General features: G+C 42.7%; 1 protein-coding gene across 1 annotated transcript in view; it reads right to left on the reverse strand.

Moving 5' to 3' along the window:
* The window catches only part of LOC126151703 (Down syndrome cell adhesion molecule-like protein 1 homolog), a 193027-nt gene that overhangs the window by 41124 nt on the left and 127878 nt on the right, over positions 1-24025 (reverse strand). The window contains exons 10-11 of the mRNA XM_049915962.1: positions 17040-17138; positions 8747-8932 (exon numbers count right to left, since the gene is read on the reverse strand). Of these exons, the coding sequence (XP_049771919.1) occupies positions 8747-8932; positions 17040-17138 (285 nt within the window). The remainder of the gene's footprint in view (positions 1-8746; positions 8933-17039; positions 17139-24025) is intronic.

A 24025-nucleotide genomic window follows, 5' to 3' on the forward strand; every position in this document is an offset into this window, starting at 1 on the left:
ACGGATGTATACTCAAAAGTAAATAATGAAGAAGAAATTAACGGCATAAATATTTTTTCTCATTTTAGCAATAATGCACAAATTTACTCCACTAGAAACGCATTATTTCGTCACAGTTGCATAAGACTGTCCATTAGCTTTACTGTTTTTGTTAACTCCGACTTACAGTTTCAATTTTAGGTGTTTCTTTTGTTCTCTCTTTTCAGAATAGTGAGAAGTCAGGCAAAATGCCAGGTTAATGTGTCACTTGAATTCGTTAAGCTTCTTTCAGTACGTCGCTAATCAAAGAATAAGCGCGCAGTGTTGCCTCACTTCATTTTTCTGCCCAAAATGTTGCCCAGCAAGAACAAAACATGAACAAACGCGGCGTGGATTAAAATTAGAAATGTCTGATTTCGCGAGGCTGGACCATACGAAAAACGAGCATGTAAGAGGGCGACAGCAGTAACCAACAAATTAAGAGAAACATGCTTTAGGTGGCATGGCCACGTCACCACGAGCGGCGATAAATTCACGAAAACAACAACCGGCCGCCATTTTGCCGAGGAGCAGAGGCGGTTTATCAATGTACCACATGCTTACGGTCATCGCACTGTCAGCGGCACCCAGCTACAGCCACATTTCCCACCTTTCCGAGGAAATTAAACGAGGCAGGTTCAACTGAACATAATAATACTGTTCAGAATTACGTGCGCATGTTTAGAACACCGGAAATAACAGGCCAGTGACGTAAAATTACGTTTATTTTCGTACGTTAGAGGAATACAACCGACGTAATTATATTTCATTAAACAACACTTTACGTATTACTAATTTGCACTAGAGTTTTGCTTGTATGCGCAGTTCTATTGCGACCTGCTATGCGTTTCTAGAAATTTGCGCCAAAATATTATCAAAAGATGCTATTTGCCGTACATTAGAAACTAAACTCGTCTAAAAATCGATGTTCCAATTTGCGCACCAGCTGAGCGTAACAGTTGAACAACCAGAACACTTTTCAGAAGTCAAGAAATACTGTGTCGACCTAAGTGTCTCGATGCATGGCGTTCAGGTTGTCGTGCAAAAGAAGTTCAAGTTGGGTTTCACATGGACATTGTCTTCAGAATCCATGCCGGCTGACATGAAGGGGTCATTCTGTTCGGGATACCTCATTACGTTTAAGCTCAACTACATTCTAACGTTCTGCAAAAGATGGATGACGGGATAACAGGCTAATTTTTTTTGGATCACTTCTGTTCGCCTTCTTGTACACAGGTGTGACCGGCGCCGCTTTTTTGGAATCAGTGAGCACAGTTTCTTGTTGAAGGTTTGTACCACTATTATAATTAAAATGGGAGCTACTGCAGCTGTGGTTCAGTTGAAGAAGAACTGACATCTCTAAAAAGGGCAGACACAAAAGTTAGAAAGGAAAACATAGGTGCAAGGAAGGTAATTGCAAAGAAGAAATACTTCAGTTGATCGACGAAAGAAGGAAGTACGAAAATGATCGGAGAAATTCAGATAAACAGAAACACAAGTCAGTTAGGAATGAAATAAATAGAAAGTGCAGGGCAGCTAAGACGAAGTGCCTGCATGAAAAATGCGAATAAATCTAAAAGGAAATGATTTTCGGAAGGACTGACTCAGCATAGAGAAAAGACAAAACAACCTTCGTTGAAATTAAAAGCAAAAGCGGTAAAATTAAGTGTGCAATGGAAATTCCGCTGTTACGTGCAAAGTAGAGAGCAGATGGATGAAAGAGTACCTTAAAGGCCTCTATGAGGGAGAGGACGTCTACTGAAGTGATGAAAGAAGAACAGGAAGAGATAGGAGATCCAGTCTTAGAATCACCATTTAAAAAAGCTTTGGGAGACTTAAGAACAAATAAGGCAGAGGGAATACATAACATCCCATCTGAATCTCCGAAATCGTTGGCGGAACTGGCGACACAACAATTATTCAATTGTCTAGAATGTATGGGACTGACGTTATAGTATCAGAATTTCGGAAAAACATCATTTATACAATTACGAAGATACTATGAGCCGACAGGTGCGAGAATTATTGTACAATCATCTTAACGGCTCATGCTTGCGCGTTACTGACAAGAATAATATACAGAAGAACGGAAAAAACGGAGGATCTACTATATTAACTAAATCCTCCGTCGGTTCGTGGTAGAACAATATTATAATAAATGAAAAGCACTAGTTAGCTTTTGTTCAACAGTATTACTGGTATTGTGTTAACCGGTTTATGGCTTACAAGGCCATCTTCAGACATTTACTGAGTATTGTCACCAAAGAAGTTACAATGTTTGCAAACAACATTGGAAGAGAAGTTACACGCCTATATTGAAGCAGGAACAGATGATAAGTAACATCTTTGATAGTGTGGCGCTAATGCAATGAAAAAGTAAAAAATTGAACAGAAGATAAATAAAAACGGAACAGACGGGAAAAAAAACGTTAACACAAAATAGGAACAGCATGCTTACATAACAGTTTTATTAATAAACAAAACTAATAAAATAAAATTAGTACTTGACAAGGTATAAAACATGGAGAGTGATACACAAACCAATTAAAAGAAGAAACAATGATCAATGTAACTACAGAATATATAACGAAATAAATAAGATAAACAGAAATGAATAAATGCAGGAAAATGGAGGAATGTGAAGGAACATACAGTAAATGCAATCTATGAGAGTGTGGCGGTATTTCATTTTAAAATGTAAAAAGGCTGAACAATACACAACTACAAAAGGAGCAAACAGGAAAAACTTAACATTATATTCAAAACAGTGACTATGTAACAGTATGCATTAAATAAACGAACCAAGTAAAATAAAAACAGTATTTGATGAGACAACTACAAGAGGTATTAAACATGGAAAGTAATACAAGTACCAGTTAAAGGAGAGCCTTAACAATTGAAACTACAGTCTATATGGAATACATAGAAAACTTCAATAAAATAAAAGAACTTAATGAATATAGAAAAATGGGAAAATATAGGAACAGACAGTGTGGGAAGTAATGAAAAACAGAGATGATTATATGAAGTTAAGGAGAGGGAGAAGTGTTGAACTGTGTGTTGTCATTTAGGATTAGATCTGGAATGTGAGCCAGATGTTTGTTAATTTCCAGGGCTTCCAACAGGTTGCGTTCACGGCCTTTGTGTGGTAAGTGAAGATTACGGGACACTGGTCGGTAGCTGTGACCCTCACTCAGTACATACTCAGCAAATGCGGAGTCAGAATTCTGCAACCTCCAGCTGCGTTCATGTTCAGCCAGCCTAGTTGTTAGCAAATATTTTTATTTATTTACTGTTCAACTTTTTAATTTTTCATTGCATTACCACCAAACTGTCAAAGATGTTACTTACTGTATGTTTCTGCTTCAATCTAAACGCGTAACTTCTCTTCCAATGTTGTTTACAAACATTCTAACTTCTTTTGTGACAATACTCAGTAAATGTCTGAAGATGGTCTTGTAAGCCATAAACTGGTTAACACAATACAAGTAATACTGTAGAACAAAAGAAAACTAGTGATTTTCATTTACTGAGGATGTATTAGATGAAGTTTGGCTTCAGGAAAGGTTAAGGCACCAGAGAGGTAGTTCTCACCTTGCGGTTGATAACGGAAACAAGACTGAACAAAAACCATGACGCATTCACAGGATTTCCCCAGATGGAAAAAACGTTCGACAGTCACTAATGTAAAATAGTGGAAGATTCTGGGAAAAATAGGGATAAGATATGGAGAAAGACGGGGAACATACAATATGTATAAGAACCAAGAGGAAACTGCAAGACTGGAAGACCAAGAACGAAGTGCTCGCATTAACAAACGTGTAAGACAGGGATGTAGTCTTCCGACCCTACTGTTCGGTCTATACATCGAAGACGCAATGACGGAAAGAAAAGAAAGATTCAAGAGTAAGACTAAAATTCAAGGTGAAAGGATGTCAGTGAGATAATATTGCTATCCTCAGTGAAAGTGAAGAAGAATTCCATGATCTGCTGAGTAGAATGACCAGCCTAACTTGTACAGAATATATCCACAGTCTGTACACGTTAGACTGTTCATTCTATTCAGAGTAAACTGAAGAAAGACGAAAGTAATGAGAAGTAGCAGAAATGAGAACAGCGCGAAACTTAAGAACAGGATAGGCGATCACGAAATAGACGAAGTTAAGGAATTCTGCTACATAGGGAGCAAAATAACACATGATAGAAGGACCAAGGAGGACATAAAAAAGCAGAATACCGCTGGCAAAAAGGATATTCCTAACCAAGAGGAGCCTACTAATATCAAACATAGGTCTCAATTTGAGGAAGTCACTTCTAAGAATATACGTTTGGAGCACAATATGGTAGTGAGGCATGCGATATGGGAAAACCGGAATAGAAGAGAATCGAAGCATTTGAGATGAGATGCTACAAAGAATGTTGAAAATTAGGTTGACTGATAAGGTAAGGAATGAGTAGGTTCTCCGCACAATCTGCTAGGAAAGCAATACATGGAAAACACTGACAAGAAGAAGAAACAGGATAACAGGACATCTTTAAGACAGCAGGAAATAACTTACATGGTACAACAGGGAACTACAGAGGGTAGCAACTGTAGAAGAAGGCAGAGTTTGGGACACATAAAAAATTTTTACGTCCCTAACGACTGTCAATTACCCACTTACTATTGAGGTAAACTGCTTTGTACCTAACCGGCGAACATATTTCAGTAACATAAGCAAAGTTCATTTGTTTATATTGTTATCATGAATATTTGATTCTTCGCGCTTTCACGGTGGATATGTTGTAAATGGTCTTCATAGGTTTGCCACCGGATCACGTTGTGCAAATTCCACAATATTTCCTCGGAGCCGGCCGATGTGGCCGTGCGGTTCTAGGCGCTTCAGTCTGGAACCGCGTGACCGCTACGGTCGCAGGTTCGAATCCTGCCTCGGGCATGGATGTGTGTGATGTCCTTAGGTTAGTTAGGCTTAAGTAGTTCTAAGTTCTAGGGGACTGATGACCTTAGAAGTTAAGTCCCATAGTGCTCAGAGCCATTTTTTTATTTCCTTGGAGCAACTGTCCGACATCTGCAGATGGTTCAACCTTGCTGGTCCTAGGTACCTAGCCACCAGCAAGGTTGAACCACCTGAAGATGAAACTTCCTGGCAGATTAAAACTCTGTGTCGGGCCGATACTCGAACTCGGGATCTTTGCCGACACAGAGTTTTAATCTGTCAGGACGTTTCATATTAGCGCACACTCCGCTGCAGAGTGAAAACCTCATTCTGGACCTACCTAAAGATGTCTGAGTCGCTCCGAGGAAATATTGTGGAATTTGCATAACGTGATGCGGCGGCAAACCCGTGAAGACTATTTACAGCATGAATATGAATGCCACATTTTTACTCAGAGATCTTAAAATTATACAAAGTGACTAAATCCGGGGTATCCAACGAGATATAAAATATAGCTAGAAAATATTCACAACAAATTTGTTCATATTCGAATAATCTTAGGTTCATACTGAAAACTAAACAAGTGAACTTTAAAAAACTCAGAATGATTGAGAAAATCATATTGAATATCAGTAAAAATAATCAAGAACAAATTTTACATTAATGTGTGTCGAAGTGGATGAACAGAGTAGGGAATAAACTTTAAAAACTGTTATTCAACACTTATGACGCTTTGTTCCACATACAGAACTTCAGAGCTGATGTTGTTAATGGATTTATCGCTTTACTTTCATGGTTTGTATTTTTTAACGTAGACTGGCATACCATTAATAATATTGAACATAATGTCTTTTGTAAGCCATAATTTGTGGATTGATTAGGTTAGGTGTAAGACAAGACCAGTATACGACTAGTTGCATGTGGAAAATCGCTCAAAACCATCCTCAAATTGGCCAGTCCCCGTCTGTCCGCTTTGCCACAGCACTGATCAGGCATGCTATCTGATATGCAGAATTCGAAGCTCTGTGACAGCACGTGACCCTTTGTTCCACGACACAGAGCAGAGAAAATCCCAATTAGTGGGTGGACATCTTCTCGATCTTGAAATGTCAAACTATTTTTCTTTTCTACTAGCAGATAAATTGATATTTTCTGTTTTCGACTAACATATTCTGTGGAATCCACTACAACGGCTCTATCCTGTAAAGGCAAATTTAGGATCACCAAGCAAATACGATCCTGATTGTAGTCAGACAGAACAGTGAATCACTGTTATGACTGCTGTGCAGCAAAGGGACGGGAAAGGGGTGTCGTCGTGGAAACTGTGTAGGGATGACGGACAGATACAGTGCAGGTATCCGCGCGCTCTTATATAAGTACGGTCTGTTTCTGCACTCTGATAAAGGCTGTGCGAAAAAGTGACGGAAAAGGACTGTGGACACTGAGGCGTAGCGCCGTATACCGATCCTGCCTTGGAGGCGATTAAGTGGGAGATGTGTCTCAGAGCTGGACAGTGACAGATGATGACGCGAGACTGGACGCGCACGTAGTTTATGTATCAGCCGATAGAGGACAATATTGGATAGGGGGACTGTGATTTTTGTTTCGATTGTGACCACTAGAGTGCACTAAAGTGATATAACGTTTTTCATAAACTGTTGTAATATTTTCATTGAGTGTTATTATGTCTTTTTGTGTATGTAAAATGTTATAAATGTGTTTTAGCAGTACGAATGATGCGTGAGTGTGGTTTAATGTTAATATGAAGATAATTGTTTAACGAGTTATGTAGTGGGATTTAGTGTGGAAACATTTCGAAGAATTATGGATGTGGGCAAAGGGGATTTTTGTAGAATAGATTTGTAAACTAAGTTTATGGTAAAGGGAAAGTTAATTCAGGTATAAATAACAATAGTAACTAACTTTATGCATAAACAAAACTTCAGCATATTAGATAATTACGTCGGTAAAAAGTGCAGTCGTGAGGTTTACTATTTTGCGATTGGTTATTGATGAAAAAGCGCAGATTGACGCGGGAGAATGTTGTTTTGCTATTGGCTGTTGACTAAACTGACCAATGGTAAAGCAATATTCTTCGCGCGCCTTCCTCTGCCGGTAGAGAAGATTTAGAGTATTCTAGAGAAGAGTCGGAGCCTAGCCGTGAAACAGTTCGGACGTGTGTAGTAGTAGTTCCGATGGAAATGATAAGTTGCCGGATCTAGCAGTGTTTCATACATCAAAAGTGTGGTAAAGTGACGGCATAATTATTCCGATGGGCGTATAGAAATTTCGGAATTTTTAAGTGTATTTTGTGACGAGAAAAGATATATATTCCGCGTGACGTATTGAGCAGGTCGGTGGCTAAAACTGTGACTGCCTTTGGTACCGACAGACTTACTATTTGGCGAGCATTCTCAATCAAAAACGATCGGTATTTTTGTAGCTATTACGTTTTCGGAAAATGCATCACCATAAACTTGCTAACATGAGTGAAAGGGATTGTGAGTGACTGTGTTAAGACTAGCACGGGCTTGGCATTGATACTTGTTCACCTAAGTTTCAGAATATATTAATTGAGGACAAAATTTCCAACCTTTCATTTAGTGACAAAACTTTCTCCCGAAACGTAGATTAGTGGTTTTAATTGCAGCCTGGTTCACGTCGAAGTACAGTAGGTTTCACTCGGCTTCCCTACTGACGAAACGCTGAGACAATGTTCACAGGTAGGTGCAGGTTCGTCGTAAAGGGACGGAAGGAACCGCGCCGCCGCAACAAAATAACAGCACGGTCCTGTCAAGATTCTCACCCATCTTGACTGCAGAACAGCATCGAAACCGCTGCCGCACCAACGAGTCGGCAGACTATCAAAGGTATGTAGGGTGATCCCGTGATGGTGTTACAGACTATCGGGGATTATGGAGAAGAGTAAATGTATCCATTTGAGATCAGGGACCTTGGTCAGGAAACGACCGAGTCGAAAGTTATAAGTGAAAATCGTACTTACACCTCTGAGAGTGGAATACATATACCGGTACTATTGTTTCTAACATGTAAGACTGTAGAATAGCCAATTTTGAGACATGGCAGTATGGACCATAACAAGAAAAAAATGTCTGGTAAACATGGGCTCTAAAATGCATACCTTGAGAGCTATGGGAACTTGTTCAGTAGAAGATGTGTGTTTCACAGTATCGAAGATGAACAACTGCTCATAGTTCTTAAGGTACGCATTTTAGAGCCCATGTTTACCAGAGAGTTTTTTCTTGTTTTGGTCCATACTGCCGTGTCTGAAAATTGGCTATTCTACAGTCTTACAAGTTAGCAACAATAGTACCGGTATATGTATTCCACTCTCAGAGGTATGAGTACGATTTTCGCTTATAACTTTTGACTTAGTCGTTTCCGTTCTGGGGTCTGTTACCTCAAATTGATACATTTATCCTTGTCGGTCATACCTGAAAATTTGTAAGATGTGCTAAAGTAACAACATTTACCGACGCGCTCAGAATTATTTAACTGCAGTTTACTACATTCGTAAACAATCATTGCTAGAAGTTAGTGAGAATTCTATTATCAACAAAATGTCTGTACCTCCAGATTTTAAGAGGGGGCAAGTACCTCACTTGTCAGCCCTACCCTATAACGAACTCCTTGCGAACGCCAATGCACTCATATTTGCAAGTGCTACAGAATTAAACGTGGGTGGCTTAAAACGGGGTTGCGGAGGCAAGCAACACAAGAAGCGGATCCTGTGTTGATGCGGGTCTCAGGCTAGGAGGGAAGATGCTCACCTGTTCCCAGAGTCCGTACGGTAGCGGTGGGGGTGGCAGCCCCGCGACCCTCCTGGTTGAACGCCTGCAGGTACAGTTGGTACCTGGTGCCACACTGCAGCTCGCCCAGGGTCCAGTTCCTGTCCTCTGCCGCCAGTCTCACCTGCTCCCACTCTCCAAACTCCTTCTTATAGAACAGGTAATGTCCTGTGTGCAGAATGAAGGCATAAGAGTTTTTAAAATTACTGCCCACTGAAGATCAGTTGACAGAGTTGTTTTATTATCCGTGACAGACCCCTGTGACAACATAATTGTCCACCTTATTGGGTGGACGAGGGAGTTCAGCTGAAGATATACTGGGTGGTCCATTGATCGTGCCCGGGCCAAGTATCTCACGAAATAAGCGTCAAACGAAAAAACTACAAAGAACGAAACATTGTCTAGCTTGAAGGGGGAAACCAGATGGCGCTATGGTTGGCCCGCTAGATGGCGCTACCGTAGGTCAAACGGGTATCAACTGCGTTTTTTTTTAAAATAGGAACCCCCATTTTTTATTACATATTCGTGTAGTACGTAAAGAAATATGAATGTTTTAGTTGGACCACTTTTTTCGCTTTGTGATAGATGGCGCTGTAATAGGCACAAACATATGGCTCACAATTTTAGAGGAACAGTAGGTAACGGGTACGTTTTTTAAATTAAAATACAGAACACAGGTACGTTTGAACATTTTATTTCGGTTGTTCCAATGTGATACATGTACCTTTGTGAACTTATCATTTATGAGAACGCATGTTTTTACGGCGTGATTACCTGGAAATACCACATTAATGCAATAAATGGTCAAAATGATGTCCGTCAACCTCAATACATTTGTCAATACGTGTAACGACATTCCTCTCAACAGCGAGTAGTTCGCACATGCATTGACAATGCGCTGACGCATGTTGTCAGGCGTTGTCGGTGGATCGCGATAGCAAATATCCCCACAGAAAAAGATCCGGGGACGTCAGATCCGGTGAACGTGCGGGCCATAGTGTGGTGCTTCGACGACCAATCCACCTGTCATAAAATATGCTATTCAATAACGCTTCAACCGCACGCGTGCTACGTGTCGGACATCCATCATGTTGGAAGTACATCGCCACTCTGTCATGCAGTGAAACATCTTGTAGTAACATCGGTAGAACATTACGTAGGAAATCAGCATACAATGTACCATTTAGATTGCCATCGATAAAAGGAGGGCCAATTATCCTTCCTCCCATAATGCCGCACCATACATTAACCCGCCAAGGTCGCGGATGTTCCACTTGTCGCAGCCATCGTGGATTTTCCGTTGCCCAATAGCGCATATTATGCCGGTTTACGTTACCGCTGTTGGTGAATGACGCTTCGTCGCTCAATATAACGCGTGCTTAAAAATCTGTCATCGTCCCGTAATTTCTCTCGTGTCCAGCGGCAGAACTGTACACGACGTTCAAAGTCGTCGCCATGCAATTCCCGGTGCATAGAACTATGGTACGGGTGCAATCTATGTTGATGTAGCATTCTCAACACCGACGTTTTTGAGATTCCCGCTTCTCGCGCAATTTGTCTGCTACTAATGTGTGTATTAGCTGCGACACCAGCTAAAACACCTACTTGGGCATCATCATTTCTTGTAGGTCGTGGTTGACGTTTCACATGTGTAGGAACACTTCCTGTTTCCTTAAATAACGTAACTATCCGACGAACGGTCTGGACGCTTGGATGATGTCGTCCAGGAAACCGAGCAGCATACATAGCACACGCCCGTTGGGCATTTTGATCACAATAGCCATACATCAACACGATATCGACCTTTTCCGCAATTGGTAAACGGTCCATTTTAACACGGGTAATGTATCACGATGCAAATACTGTCCGCACTGGCTGAATGTTACGTGATACCACGTACTTGTACGTTTGTGACTATTACAGCGCCATCTATCAGAAAGCGAAAAAGTGGTCCAACTAACACTTCTTTACGTACTACATGAATATGTAATAAAAATAGGGGTTCCTATTTAAAAAAAAACGCAGTTGATATCCGTTTGACGTATGGCAGCGCCATCTAGAGGGCGAACCATAGCGCCATCTGGTTTCCCCCTTCAAGCTAGACAAGTTTCGTTCTTTGTAGTTTTTTCGTTTGACGCTTATTTCTTGAGATGTTTGGCCAGGTCACGGTTCAATGGACCACCCTGTATATAAGAAAAGTACCACCGTAGCTGTATCTTAAGAACGTCATTATCACACTTCTACTTTCGGTGGCACATTACCGCCATCCTCCGTCATTGGAGACAATACGATTTCGTGTATAGACTCGTGATGAAAGCTACCCCACGTGTGCTAGTAACAACGATCACACAATAAATGCGCCATGGAAGCCCAATACTCTTTTGGCATGGTGAGGTCTGAGGATGGTAGTAATGTGCCGCCGAAACTAGTCGTGTGATAAAATGAAGACGTTCTCAAGACATAGCTGTGGTGGTACTTTTTCTCAAATAATTGTCTGGCTTTATTGCTATGAATTTTTTTATTTTAAAAAAACTATACACCTTTACGTGTTTGTCACCACTATCATCAGATATCAGAAAAAATGTAGAAATTATATTTCTACAAGTATTACACAAATATATTTATGTAGTAAAACGAAAATGAACGACCTTTAGAATCTCAGCCTGTTCAGCTATGCAGTTTAATGCTGTTTAGTGATGAAGTCTACGTTAAGTAGCAATATGAGGCCGGTAGGTCAAGTTAAAATTCAAATCCTCGTCAACAAATCAAGCATATAGCCAATTCACAAAATGGTTTATAATAACAATGAAATGTACAATTCTGATACTAGAAACAGTTTAACGTCTGGCTTAAAAATATACAAGGCAGATCATAAAGTAACGTTTCCCTCTGCTGCTGGAGTACTACCGGCCGCTGTGGCCGAGCGGTTCTAGGCGCTTCAGTCTGGAACCGCGCTGCTGCCACGGTTGCAGGTTCGAATCCTGCCTCGGGTACGGATGTGTGTGATGTCCTTAGGTCAGTTAGGTTTAAGTAGTTCTAAGTCTAGGGGACTGATGACCTCAGATGTTAAGTCCCATAGTGCTTAGGGCCTTTTTTCTTTCTTCTGGAGTACTGGCTATTCCTCGTGTTTTAATGTTCCTGTTCATACTTATATATTTATAAAGCGAATATCGCGCTAGACTGACCTGAGATCCCGCTATCTAATAGGTAGGTAAATTTCCTGCCAAAAATCATAATCCTTGTATGGGGAAACAGACTATCGCTTTCCGTTGACAGCGTGAACCGCATGAAACATCTAATCAGTAGTACTTGTTTCGGTCGACTCCATCTATACATTGCAGAAACGAAATCGTAAGTATCTGCTAAAAGCCCAGAGGAAATTCGCCTGACGACTCTTAGGAGGGACCCCCTGTAGATGCAGTCATATAATACTCAGCGTAAAGAATTTTGGTGATTGCTTGCCATTATTTCTAGAATTTTTAATTATTCAGTGTTCCTGTAAAAAAAATAAGGCCATCATAGGACGCTCATGTCCACCAAGTTGGTTTATTTCTTCTTTTCACTTAACGTTTCTAAAGAAATGCTCCTGTTGGGGCACAAAAAGGCGAACACTCTCCTCTTTAAATGGTTCTTGACTGAAAAGTGGTGGACCAGCTGCCTCAGCCCTAATTCTGCCTTCCTTATCAAAGGTTTTGGCATCCGAAATATTCTCTGTTTTACCACAGAACATTCTAAATCCTTTTACCCAGTCTCTCATTGCAGTGACGCCTTCATACTCAGTATCTCTCTCTCTCTCTCTCTCTCTCCTTTTTCTGCCATTGGCACTTTCCCTGTCTGTCTTCATCCTTTTCACCTGCTCTTCCTTACCATTGTCTCCTTCTCTATCATTTTCACTATCTCTCTCTCCCACTGCCATTATCTTTGTCCAGTTCTTTTTCTCTCTCACTGCTACTCTTTCTTTCTCGCTTACAGTCTGTTGTCTTTTCTACAGTTACCGTTCTCTCCTCACATGTCCTTGGAGATGGTTTGCTTTGGTTATGCTCCCTATACCGGGAAACTTTGACACTTGGGTACAGGGAACGGGAGAAAGTGGGTAAATTTCCTCGAGTTAAAGTTTGCCTGTCTGGGGGAGGAGGGGGGAGGAGCCAATCTATGGTCCCCACTCATCTCTCATTACATCTCTCTCTCTCTGTTTTACTTTTCCACCACAATGCCAAAATTTTTGATGAGGAGGCCGGAATGAGAATTGAGGCAGCCGGCTCCCTTCTTTTCCGTTATTAAAGAGGAGCATTTTCGCCTTCTTTGTGCTTCGCTGGTTTCCTTCAGGGTGTCTGCTTACATGCAACGAATTTTGTAGGTCAGTAAATTTTCGACAGTTTGTTTATATACTTCGGCACATGTAAACAAAAAATAAGTACACATAATGTAAGGTTAACACAAAATCGTTTCCCGTCCAACGCAAGTACATTTTCCATTACTTTAGAAAAAAAACTCACCACATTTCTAGACTACACCTGAGTATATAAAAAATGATGTGCTTGGTTTGCAAGGGGTTTACCCCACCAGGTGACAATACCGAATAATTTCCGGGTCAAGACAGCGTCTATGGGTGTGAAGTACCCATTATATGGCTCTGAGCACTATGGGACTTAACATCTGAGGTCATCAGTCCCCTAGACTTAGAACTACTTAAACGTAACTAACCTAAGGAAATCACACACATCCATGCCTGAGGCAGGATTCTAACCTGCGACCGCAGCAGCAGCGCTGTTCCGGACTGAAGCGCCTAGAACCGCTCGTCCACAGCGTGTATGAAGCTTTATTGGTGGATTGAAAACATAGTTTGGTGATCTTAGAACACTTGTGATGACCGCAGAATCCATGCTCTTTGTTTACTACGTCAGTAAAAACTACATTCACGCCTCAGACCGGACATTACATGCACATTTTACGTGTATACGTATGGTAAATTTCACCTTCTGGATCTGAATACATGACAATGATATTCAAAAATGTTTCAGGGTTCCCCGAGATCATGACTTTAGGAAAATAAGGTAAAAATTTCGACCATTTTCCATGAATGGAAATTACAGATGTGGCCATCCACACAGTGGTGCTTTTGATACCCAAGAGTCACGTTTTTTTTGGGTTTTCTCAGGAACCACCTATGAAGAAATGGTGTTTTTGCAAGTAACTTCAAGTCCACCCTGTACCACGCTTAATGCAAAAGAACCAACCAATTTGCTCAATTTGCCTGTGTTAGGGGAAGTGTGTAATGTTTAAATTTTAATCGTGCAGAGTAGGACAGCTAAAGTGAACCTGTTCTTGTGATAGGTATACAAATGGTCAATAGGTCAAAGGGTTATCCGAAACGCTTGACCCCGTACCTCTGTGGTCAATAGAACCCGAGATATGACCCCCTGAAAAATCGCATTTTTGCGCGCGGCTTCTTGGAACATATTGGTACCGGCACTGTCGTGCGCGGGCAGATAATGCCTACTTTTATCCGAAATCGCTCCAGTTCTCTAATATAGTACACGGTTTTCATTTCTTAGTCTTTAGCTTAGTAAGTATCAAAATGCGCTGATGGAAATTAAAAGTGTTACATCGTGAACGCCATGAATGCACGCTAGTTATGCTGCAGTATTTACATCGCAGTAGGATATGTCGATTAAAATTTTCTCGATTAAAATTTTCGCTCAAAATAACATGGCACAGGCGCAGAGGCGCCTTCTACTGTTGAGCGCTGGGCGAGTCCATGCTGTTACTCTGGAATAGCGACTGTTTGAGTTGACTATCAGCAACCGACCTGCACGCTTAGAGAGCGAACCATAGGTGCAGAGAGAGTTCTTCATTTTCAGGAACAAGAAACATTCGATTATAAGCAATGCTGTCGCATTTCTGCTGAAATGAGCATGCAGAAATCTCGTTAAAAATATACTTGAGAGGGTTGCAGAAACTGCCTCTAGCAGCTCATGAATTTCCCACACGTCCTCTAACAGAGAAAAAGCACCTTAGTCTCTACTACATCACTCGAGAACTTGAATCCCAACCCTCTATAGTTTAAAAATTGTTGAGGCTTTTGTGGCCACTTTTTGAAGTGTTGCTCATTGCTTCCGTCTCGGGATCTTCGGCTGACGTTTGTTTCGCTGATTTTCCTGACATTTTGCCAATATCGGTGACGGCGTCATCAAAGGTTCATCCTCCACTGTGTATCGCCACCAGTAGTGTAGTAGTGGAGGATGAACCTTTGACAATGCCAGCCATTTGTGCTGATGACTCTTCAGGAAAATCGTTAAACAAACGTCGGCGAAGATCCAGGGACAGAAGCTAACAGGAAATGCGCCACCCTATAGTCTCCTCCATTGTTGAGAGCCGTCGAACTGCTCCAGCGTGTCTATGAACACGTTCCGTTTTCCCTTCATCTCCAAACTCTCCGTGTCCTTCCCCAAAATAGTTTCAATCGCTTTCCCCTATCAGACCATGATATCATCACCGATATCTTCCCTTCCTTCCGAACAAAACCTAACTTACTGATTCCACCATATCTGTAATGAAAGATCCAGATTTTTTACTTCGCCATTAATTCCCACATCCCAGTCCCTACTCTAAGTTAACACGAGCATGTATAAAAAATATCATCTTCATAATAAACAGAATGTACCTCATATCAATATCTTCTTATGAATAATATCATCTATTTCATCATCTGGATTATTTAATTTAAAACTGAAATACAAAGTATGTTTGCACTGTAATGACTGAAGAGCGAAAGTTTAAACACTGTCACTCCCCTCCCTCCCTTTCCAGTAGGGGGAATGGAAGTGACAGATAAATAATAAGATAAAAACAGCAGTGTTAGTCGAATTAAACAATTAGTTTACTGTAACGAGTCACTGTTTATTTATTTCCACAACACACGTCGCATCACCATCATCAGATGGGTTTATGTGCATGAATGTGGCAAGTGTGTCTTGTGTTACGACTTTGGAGTAACCTGTGGCTCTGTATAGTAGAGAAAAAAACAAAACACTACTTCAGTATATCGCTCATAGTTTTGTGAAGTTTAATTGAAAGGGTGAACGAAAATATAACTGTGTTAACTGAACCCGTGCCGAGAGAAGAGCAACGATGTGATTTTTATGCAGTAGAAGTTCGACAGAACGTTGTGCCAATCTGATTTTACTGGTTAGAAAATGAAACATTACGACCTTCGTACAATATTACTGTTTGTACAGTGTGTGTATGACTTCGTTTCACCCTGAATTTTCACCCCAGTCCAGAACACGTATTTATTTCTGCCGTTGCTTGTTCACTGCTGTTCACAGGGTAAACAGAGGTGAAGAAAGGCTGCGCTTCCTTGCCTTAGATTTCAATCGATCTGGGCATACCATTCTTACAGACACCTCTTCGTTCCTGTAAATACCTTAAACAAATTATCCTTCATGTTGTAAACATCTTGCACTGTTTTACTCTTGTACACAAGGTACATTACTCATATTTCCCTAACGTTTACACCTATTTTTCCGAGGGTTGCAAATATTTTGCACTGTTTTACGCCACCGAACGGTTTTATGGGTCGTTAAATTCTATGACTTGTCTCAAGTCTTAGTCGATATCAAGCACATCCTAAAAACTGCCCCTCTTGTGTCTTCACCTCTCCTAAAGCTAAACTGATTGTCATCTAATAGATCCCCAATTTTCTTGGCCGTTCGTTTCTTGTACTATTGTTGTCAGCAAACTTGCTTGCAAAGCATTTAAGCTGATTGTCCAACAGTTGTCACCCTTAATGTCTTCGAGCTTGTGTGAATGATATTCTCCATTCTCCAGAAACTCAAACGATATATCTCTGGTCTCATAGATTCTTACATACCATATCACTTCTCTCCAGTGACTTCATAAATTTTGAGCGAATGTTCTCTCTTCAATCTTGTTAGTTCTCAAGTCATCCAAAGCCACATCAAACCCTGACTCTAATACTAGATTCTGGATGTCTTCCAAAGTGACAGCAATTTTAACACTAGACTGCACTCTGTCCAGTTTCAAACTTAATAGTAATCACAGTAATTGAAGTGGAATGTGTTACACCATGAAAACCTGTTGAACATTGCGGAGCTGTGCATCAAAAGTGGGTATTAAGTGGCTGAACTTCATTCAATTCGGAACTGGTGTACACAGTCATCAGTAAGAGGTGTGGCTCTAACTCTCTAGTTTTCGTCGTGGCATGGAAAGCAAATTGTCCCCGGTTGACTCGTTGCTCTGACGAAGTCCTCACCTTGGACGGTACGGCGGGCCTCCTCAGGGAGTCGCCACTGCAGCAGAATGCTGTCGTAGCCGGCTGGTGTGGCCCGCAGGTCCAGTGGAGCCGCCGGCACTGAAACAAACACGCAAACACCATCTGAGCGCACGTCTAGAACCTTCGCGTCACGCTGTCATAAAATAAGGCTTAGGAGGTTCCAATTAAAAGGTCTCAAATCTTCGGGAAATTCAGTCCATTATCACCATCACTCATGTGGCCAGCTACAAATCCTAATTACACTGTACAGTGCCATCCTATTAGTCTGCCTTTCTATCCAAAGCTAAGGAAGGTATCCAAGGTACTGCTGCTCCTTTACTCGAACAAATGTCCCAGCCGTACTTCATCCTGTCGACCCATTAGACTTACTTCCCTCTGTAGCAAGATCCTTCAATCCATTCTGACCTATTGCATTCACAAACTCTCAGAAATGCACCTATTCCTAGATAACTTCTGTAGAAGTTGCGTAACACAAGAGGCCGCGCGGGGTAACCGGGCTGTCTGAGGCGCCTTGTCACGGCCCGTGCAGCTTGCCCCGTCAGAGGTTCGAGTCCTCTCTCGGGATGGGTGTGTGTGTTGTCCTTAGCGTAATTTAAAGTTACATTAAGTAGTGTGTAAGCTTAGGGACCGATGACCTCAGCAGTTTGGTCCCGTAAGACCTTACCAAAAATTTCAATTTTTTTCGTAACACAAGATCAACACCTTATCATCCTTTCCCTGCAACTGATCCAACGCTGTTCACCATATTTGTATGTCTCGACGTTGAAAAAGCCCTCGATCAAGTATCAGTTTCAAACTAAAAACATACGGACGTCTTTAGTTTCTTTTTTGCTGTCACACCGCCTATCTTTTGACAATTTCAGCCCTACCCAAACCTGTATGTCCCGTGTCCCACTGATCAGTCCTATTGCCTCTCCTCTATCTTCTCTACGAAGCCGATACGTCCCACCCATCAGCCTCAATCCATCTACTACAGAATGCTACTCACGTTGCCATCCTTGCCCTTCGTCCAACCCTACAGACCCACTGTACTTACACCTTCTGGCGTAACGAATGAAATGATAATCAAATCAAGACCATAAGCTGCCGACAGGCGTTGATATACATCAACGGGGACAGTTGAAAATGTGTGTCCCGACCGGGACTCGAACCCTGGATCTCCTGCTTACATGGCAGGCACTCTATCCATCTGAGCCACCGAAGGCACAGAGGACAGTGCGACTGTAGGGATTTATCACCTCCACGCTCCCAGTGAGACAAACATTCTCAACTTAATGTCCGCACTCTACATTCGTAGTGCCACTGCCCATTACACTCATTACTCACGGCGGTCAATCTTACCGAGTCCCGTAAGAGTTCGGGCAATGTGTGTGCATCCGCACAGAAGAAGGTCAATGGCCGGTTAGCCGTAACTATATGAAGATGGTATCTGTTCTTTCGGACATGTCGGAAAGAACAGATACCATCTGTGATCGTGGAGCTCTCTAGAATGAAATGATACTTAAATTTGTCATGTAAGCAGGAGATCCCGGGTTCGAGTTCCGGTCGAGGCACACATTTTCAACTGTACGCGCTGAAGTATAACAACGCCTGTCGGCAGCGTAGGGTCTTGATTTAATCATAATCTCATTCTAGAGAGCTGCACGGTCACCGATGGTATCCGTTCTTTCGGACATGTCCGAAAGAACGGATACCATCCTCATATTCTGGTGTAACGTCTGGTACGTATTATCTCTTGTTACACCATAGTACTTAGAATGTAAAGCACCACTTCTCAAACGTGTGATAATTACCACAACAGGTTTCGGGATTGCGATCCCATTATCAACTGCTTAAAGGTTCTATGCCAGTAGGCATAACTGCTTAAAGACTCTGTGCCACTAGGAATAAAAGCTTTAAACAGTTAATAATGGGGTAGCGCTGTCCCGAAATATATTGTGGCAAATACACTCCTGGAAATTGAAATAAGAACACCGTGAATTCATTGTCCCAGGAAGGGGAAACTTTATTGACACATTCCTGGGGTCAGATACATCACATGATCACACTGACAGAACCACAGGCACATAGACACAGGCAACAGAGCATGCACAATGTCGGCACTAGTACAGTGTATATCCACCTTTCGCAGCAATGCAGGCTGCTATTCTCCCATAGAGACGATCGTAGAGATGCTGGATGTAGTCCTGTGGAACGGCTTGCCATGCCATTTCCACCTGGCGCCTCAGTTGGACCAGCGTTCGTGCTGGACGTGCAGACCGCGTGAGACGACGCTTCATCCAGTCCCAAACATGCTCAATGGGGGACAGATCCGGAGATCTTGCTGGCCAGGGTAGTTGACTTACACCTTCTAGAGCACGTTGGGTGGCACGGGATACATGCGGACGTGCATTGTCCTGTTGGAACAGCAAGTTCCCTTGCCGGTCTAGGAATGGTAGAACGATGGGTTCGATGACAGTTTGGATGTACCGTGCACTATTCAGTGTCCCCTCGACGATCACCAGTGGTGTACGGCCAGTGTAGGAGATCGCTCCCCACACCATGATGCCGGGTGTTGGCCCTGTGTGCCTCGGTCGTATGCAGTCCTGATTGTGGCGTTCACCTGCACAGCGCCAAACACGCATACGACCATCATTGGCACCAAGGCAGAAGCGACTCTCATCGCTGAAGACGACACGTCTCCATTCGTCCCTCCATTCACGCCTGTCGCGACACCACTGGGGGCGGGCTGCATGATGTTGGGGCGTGAGCGGAAGACGGCCTAACGGTGTGCGGGACCGTAGCCCAGCTTCATGGAGACGGTTGCGAATGGTCCTCGCCTATACCCCAGGAGCAACAGTGTCCCTATTTTGCTGGGAAGTGGCGGTGCGGTCCCCTACGGCACTGCGTAGGATCCTACGGTCTTGGCGTGCATCCGTGCGTCGCTGCGGTCCGGTCCCAGGTCGACGGGCACGTGCACCTTCCGCCGACCACTGGCGACAACATCGATGTACTGTGGAGACCTCACGCCCCACGTGTTGAGCAATTCGGCGGTACGTCCACCCGGCCTCCCGCATGCCCACTATACGCCCTCGCTCAAAGTCCGTCAACTGCACATACGGTTCACGTCCACGCTGTCGCGGCATGCTACCAGTGTTAAAGACTGCGATGGAGCTCCGTATGCCACGGCAAACTGGCTGACACTGACGGCGGCGGTGCACAAATGCTGCGCAGCTAGCGCCATTCGACGGCCAACACCGCGGTTCCTGGTGTGTCCGCTGTGCCGTGCGTGTGATCATTGCTTGTACAGCCCTCTCGCAGTGTCCGGAGCAAATATGGTGGGTCTGACACACCGGTGTCAATGTGTTCTTTTTTCCATTTCCAGGAGTGTATATGACACGTTTGGAAGCTGATGCATGAGATTCTCCGTACTTATTCATGAGGCAGTAGTACGATGGCCTCTGGTGCGTGGTTGGTTATTAATTCTTTGAGAAAACCTTTCCAGCTGAAAGACACACCCAGATTCTTAATGAAGCGCTACCGGCTCTTCTGGAGGAAGCAGCACTTCAAATACGTGAATGTACGAGTCTGCGGTACCAGCACGACGTGTGCCCAGCTCAGTACTCGGTTGTGGCAAGGAAGGCGCTCATCCATTTCTCTGCTGTTCGCTTGGTAGGAAGTCAAGTCGTCATTAGTTGGCCTGCACGTTCGCGCAGTTTGACGCCGCTGCACTTTTTTTCTGGGTGAAACGCAAAGTTATAACAACCCCAGATGGTTCAAAACATTCCATTTTTTGCAGCATGTTCTTATTCACGGATCACGTATATTATCATTCCATTTCCCTATGTTCCATCTCCTCCACACTGCTGATACATTCCAGCCACTAGCGTCAATAAATCTACTACAGAACGCTACTGACCTGCCATCCTTGCTCTCCATCCAAACCTACAGTTCGCCTACAGCTTTACCTTCTGGTATAACATATGGTACGTATTATCTCTTGTTACACCATCGTACAACTGTCTCCTGAATTAGTACTTAAAACGTTAAGCACCAGTTGAGAAAGGTGTGATATAATAACTACATTCTGAAGAAATAATTAGCAATTGAACCATGTCGACCTGCAGGTTCGTGGTCAACATCGACGCCACGGCGTAACACTACCTACCGGTAAAATGTGCCTGCAGCTCTCGTTGATACTGTGGAACGAAGACAGTGGATCAGTGAGACTTGAGCAGACGTGCAGGATGCCTCGCAGACGTATGCGTGAACACTACCGTCAAATCAAAGAATTTGAAAGAGGACGTGTTATTGGCATGAGAGAATGTTATGCATCCATCCGGGAAACTGCTGCTCGTGTGGGACGAAGTGTTTCCGGAATGCAACGAGTGTGTGCAGGATGGTTCACGGAAGCCCCTAGGACACAACGAGATGGGTCAGGTCTCAGCACTCGGACCAGCCCCTGAGCAGATCGACACCTCATCCGAATCGCATTGCAGGACACACCTGCGTCCTCCTCGGCTCTGGCGCAACAGTTGAATAATGTAACACATCGTACACTATCAGGGATGACAGTCTGTCGTCGATTAATAAGGCATGGGTTACGTGCGTGTCGTCCACTTCTCCGCCTACCTTTGACGAACGTGCATAAACATGTTAGATGGGAATGGTGTATGTAACTACCTCCCTGGTGACAGGAATGGCACCAGATAGTGTTTTCGGACTAATACAGATTCTGTTTGTTTGAAAATGACGGTCGCGTTTTGGTTCGCCGCAGACAGGGAGAGCAGCGTCACAGTGACTGGATTCGTACAAGACGTACAGCACCAATTAGAGCCCTTATGGTGTGGGGTGCTATTGGGTACAAGCACAAATCACAGCTGGTGCGTGCGCAACGCACAGTAACCAGTGTGACCTACGTGAATGACATCCTTCCACCTGTAGCCATACCCTTTCCGCACAACACCCAAGATGCCATTTTTCAGTAAGACAATGCACGACCACATGTTGCTGCACGAACGCGTGTCTTCTTGGTGTCACAGGATGTCAGTCGCTTGCCCTGGCCTGCAGCATCAACGACATGTCACCAATCGAAAATGAGTGGGATATGGTGAAACGATGGGTGCAAGGCTGTGACCCATTGCCAAACACCGCAGATGAGGTTTGGAATTAGATGAATGCAGCATGGATGGCTATACTGCAGGACGTCATTCCGCCTTATATGCGTCGATCCCAACCCGAGCGCAACAAGTTATCAGGGCCCATGACGGACCGTGCTCATACTAGATAACAGGACACATGCTGAACCGAGGTGACTGAAACGTTCTGCAGAACATATTAATGTACATGTACTGTTAACATGAACGGCCTATCTCTACTCGTTCAAGGTGTTCTGTTTTCTTTGAACATGAGTGTAATTGCACTTCTTTTTGTATCTCACACTATTCTGCGAGAGAGTATTTACTCATTCGACTCATAGGTCCAGAAGTCGCAGATGGAAAGCACTAAAGATTGCGCGGCATAAGGGCGCTATCATATTCACATTTCAATATTCAGAAATCGATCTTGCAGTCTACGTTTTAACGACGTACGATTGTAATTATTACTGTTATGCAGACCATTTTTTTGCGATTGAATCTGTCGAAAGCACGGTTTTCTGTCGCCAAGTTAGTGCTTTCTAACGACATTCTCTGAGCCTGTAGCAAAACTTATGTGATTAAAGAAATATTCTGTTGCAGAATTATTTTATGGCGCAAGAAAAGTGGAAGGTTCAACGCCTTCCTCTAAATTTCACGACCGTAAGTATTCTCTCCTTGTTGACAAATTAATGTTTACTTTCTTCGCCAACATTTCACCTTCTTACTTAAATCTACAATCACAAGACTGCAACGGTCGCAGGTTCGAATCCTGCCTCGGGCATGGGTGTGTGTGATGTCCTTAGGTTAGTTAGGTTTAAGTAGTTCTAAGTTCTAGGGGACTTATGACCTAAGATGTTGAGTCTCATGGGGCTCAGAGCCAAGCCTAGAATCACAAAATCAACAGCCTAGGACGGAAGTAACCTTACATTGTCCAGAACTACTCCTAGCAGCGACTGCAAACGTCTACTTCAGTAGACGGTGGACATTTCGAAGACTTGATGACATAAATATAATTTTAAGAAAGTTTTTGTATCCATATTTTTTTGTGATTTCTTTTTTCGCCCTGCTGCTGACGCAATTTTGCAATGTAAGCGTGTGATTTGAAACTAAACTTATGACACGAACATATTCTTTAAAAGTCCTTTAACATTAATTCGCCGTTTTACAAATTCATTTACTTTTTGACGTTTACCTTTCTTTTAAGACTGGTAGAAACAAATATCAGTTTTAAATTAAACTTTTCATCAGTATTGTGCTTTTGTAAGCCGACTATCTCAATTACGTTAAGCTGGAGTGCCTCCTCAGCCTCAAGCGACACTTCCGTGTAACAATACCAAATTTCAAGTAAGACAGCAACCGGTTTCATGTTCGAAGTTGATAAATCGTAATTTCTAAATATCTTAATTTCTCCGAAAGTGCGAATAGGATTCTGAAGAGTGAAACGCCGTTGAATTCGTCTCTTTTAGATCTAAAGACTCTAACAGCCGAAATTTACACAGTTCTATGTGAAAAAGCGAAATTGATACCTATATCTCTATAATTCATATAGCTACAATTAATATGGCTATAAAAAGACTATACGTCGTTTAGTCTGAACTTTATCCCAATTTGTCTGCGTTAAAACAGAATTACGATGCTTTACACGGCTTAGGAAAGATGGGACGTGCTTAGCTGTATCACCTACGATTTTATGTACAGTGGATATGAGGCCGTGGTCGTCAAAATCAGTGTTAAAATGTCAGCTCAATCACCTGTTTACTGTGTAGAAATCTCTAGAAATAACACGTTTTCAAGATCAGGTCTTCATCCTCAGAATAATCGGACAAGAATCTCTAAAAGTGACCAATA

This window comes from Schistocerca cancellata, chromosome 2 (assembly GCF_023864275.1).
Source record: "Schistocerca cancellata isolate TAMUIC-IGC-003103 chromosome 2, iqSchCanc2.1, whole genome shotgun sequence".
Lineage (NCBI taxonomy): Eukaryota > Metazoa > Arthropoda > Insecta > Orthoptera > Acrididae > Schistocerca > Schistocerca cancellata.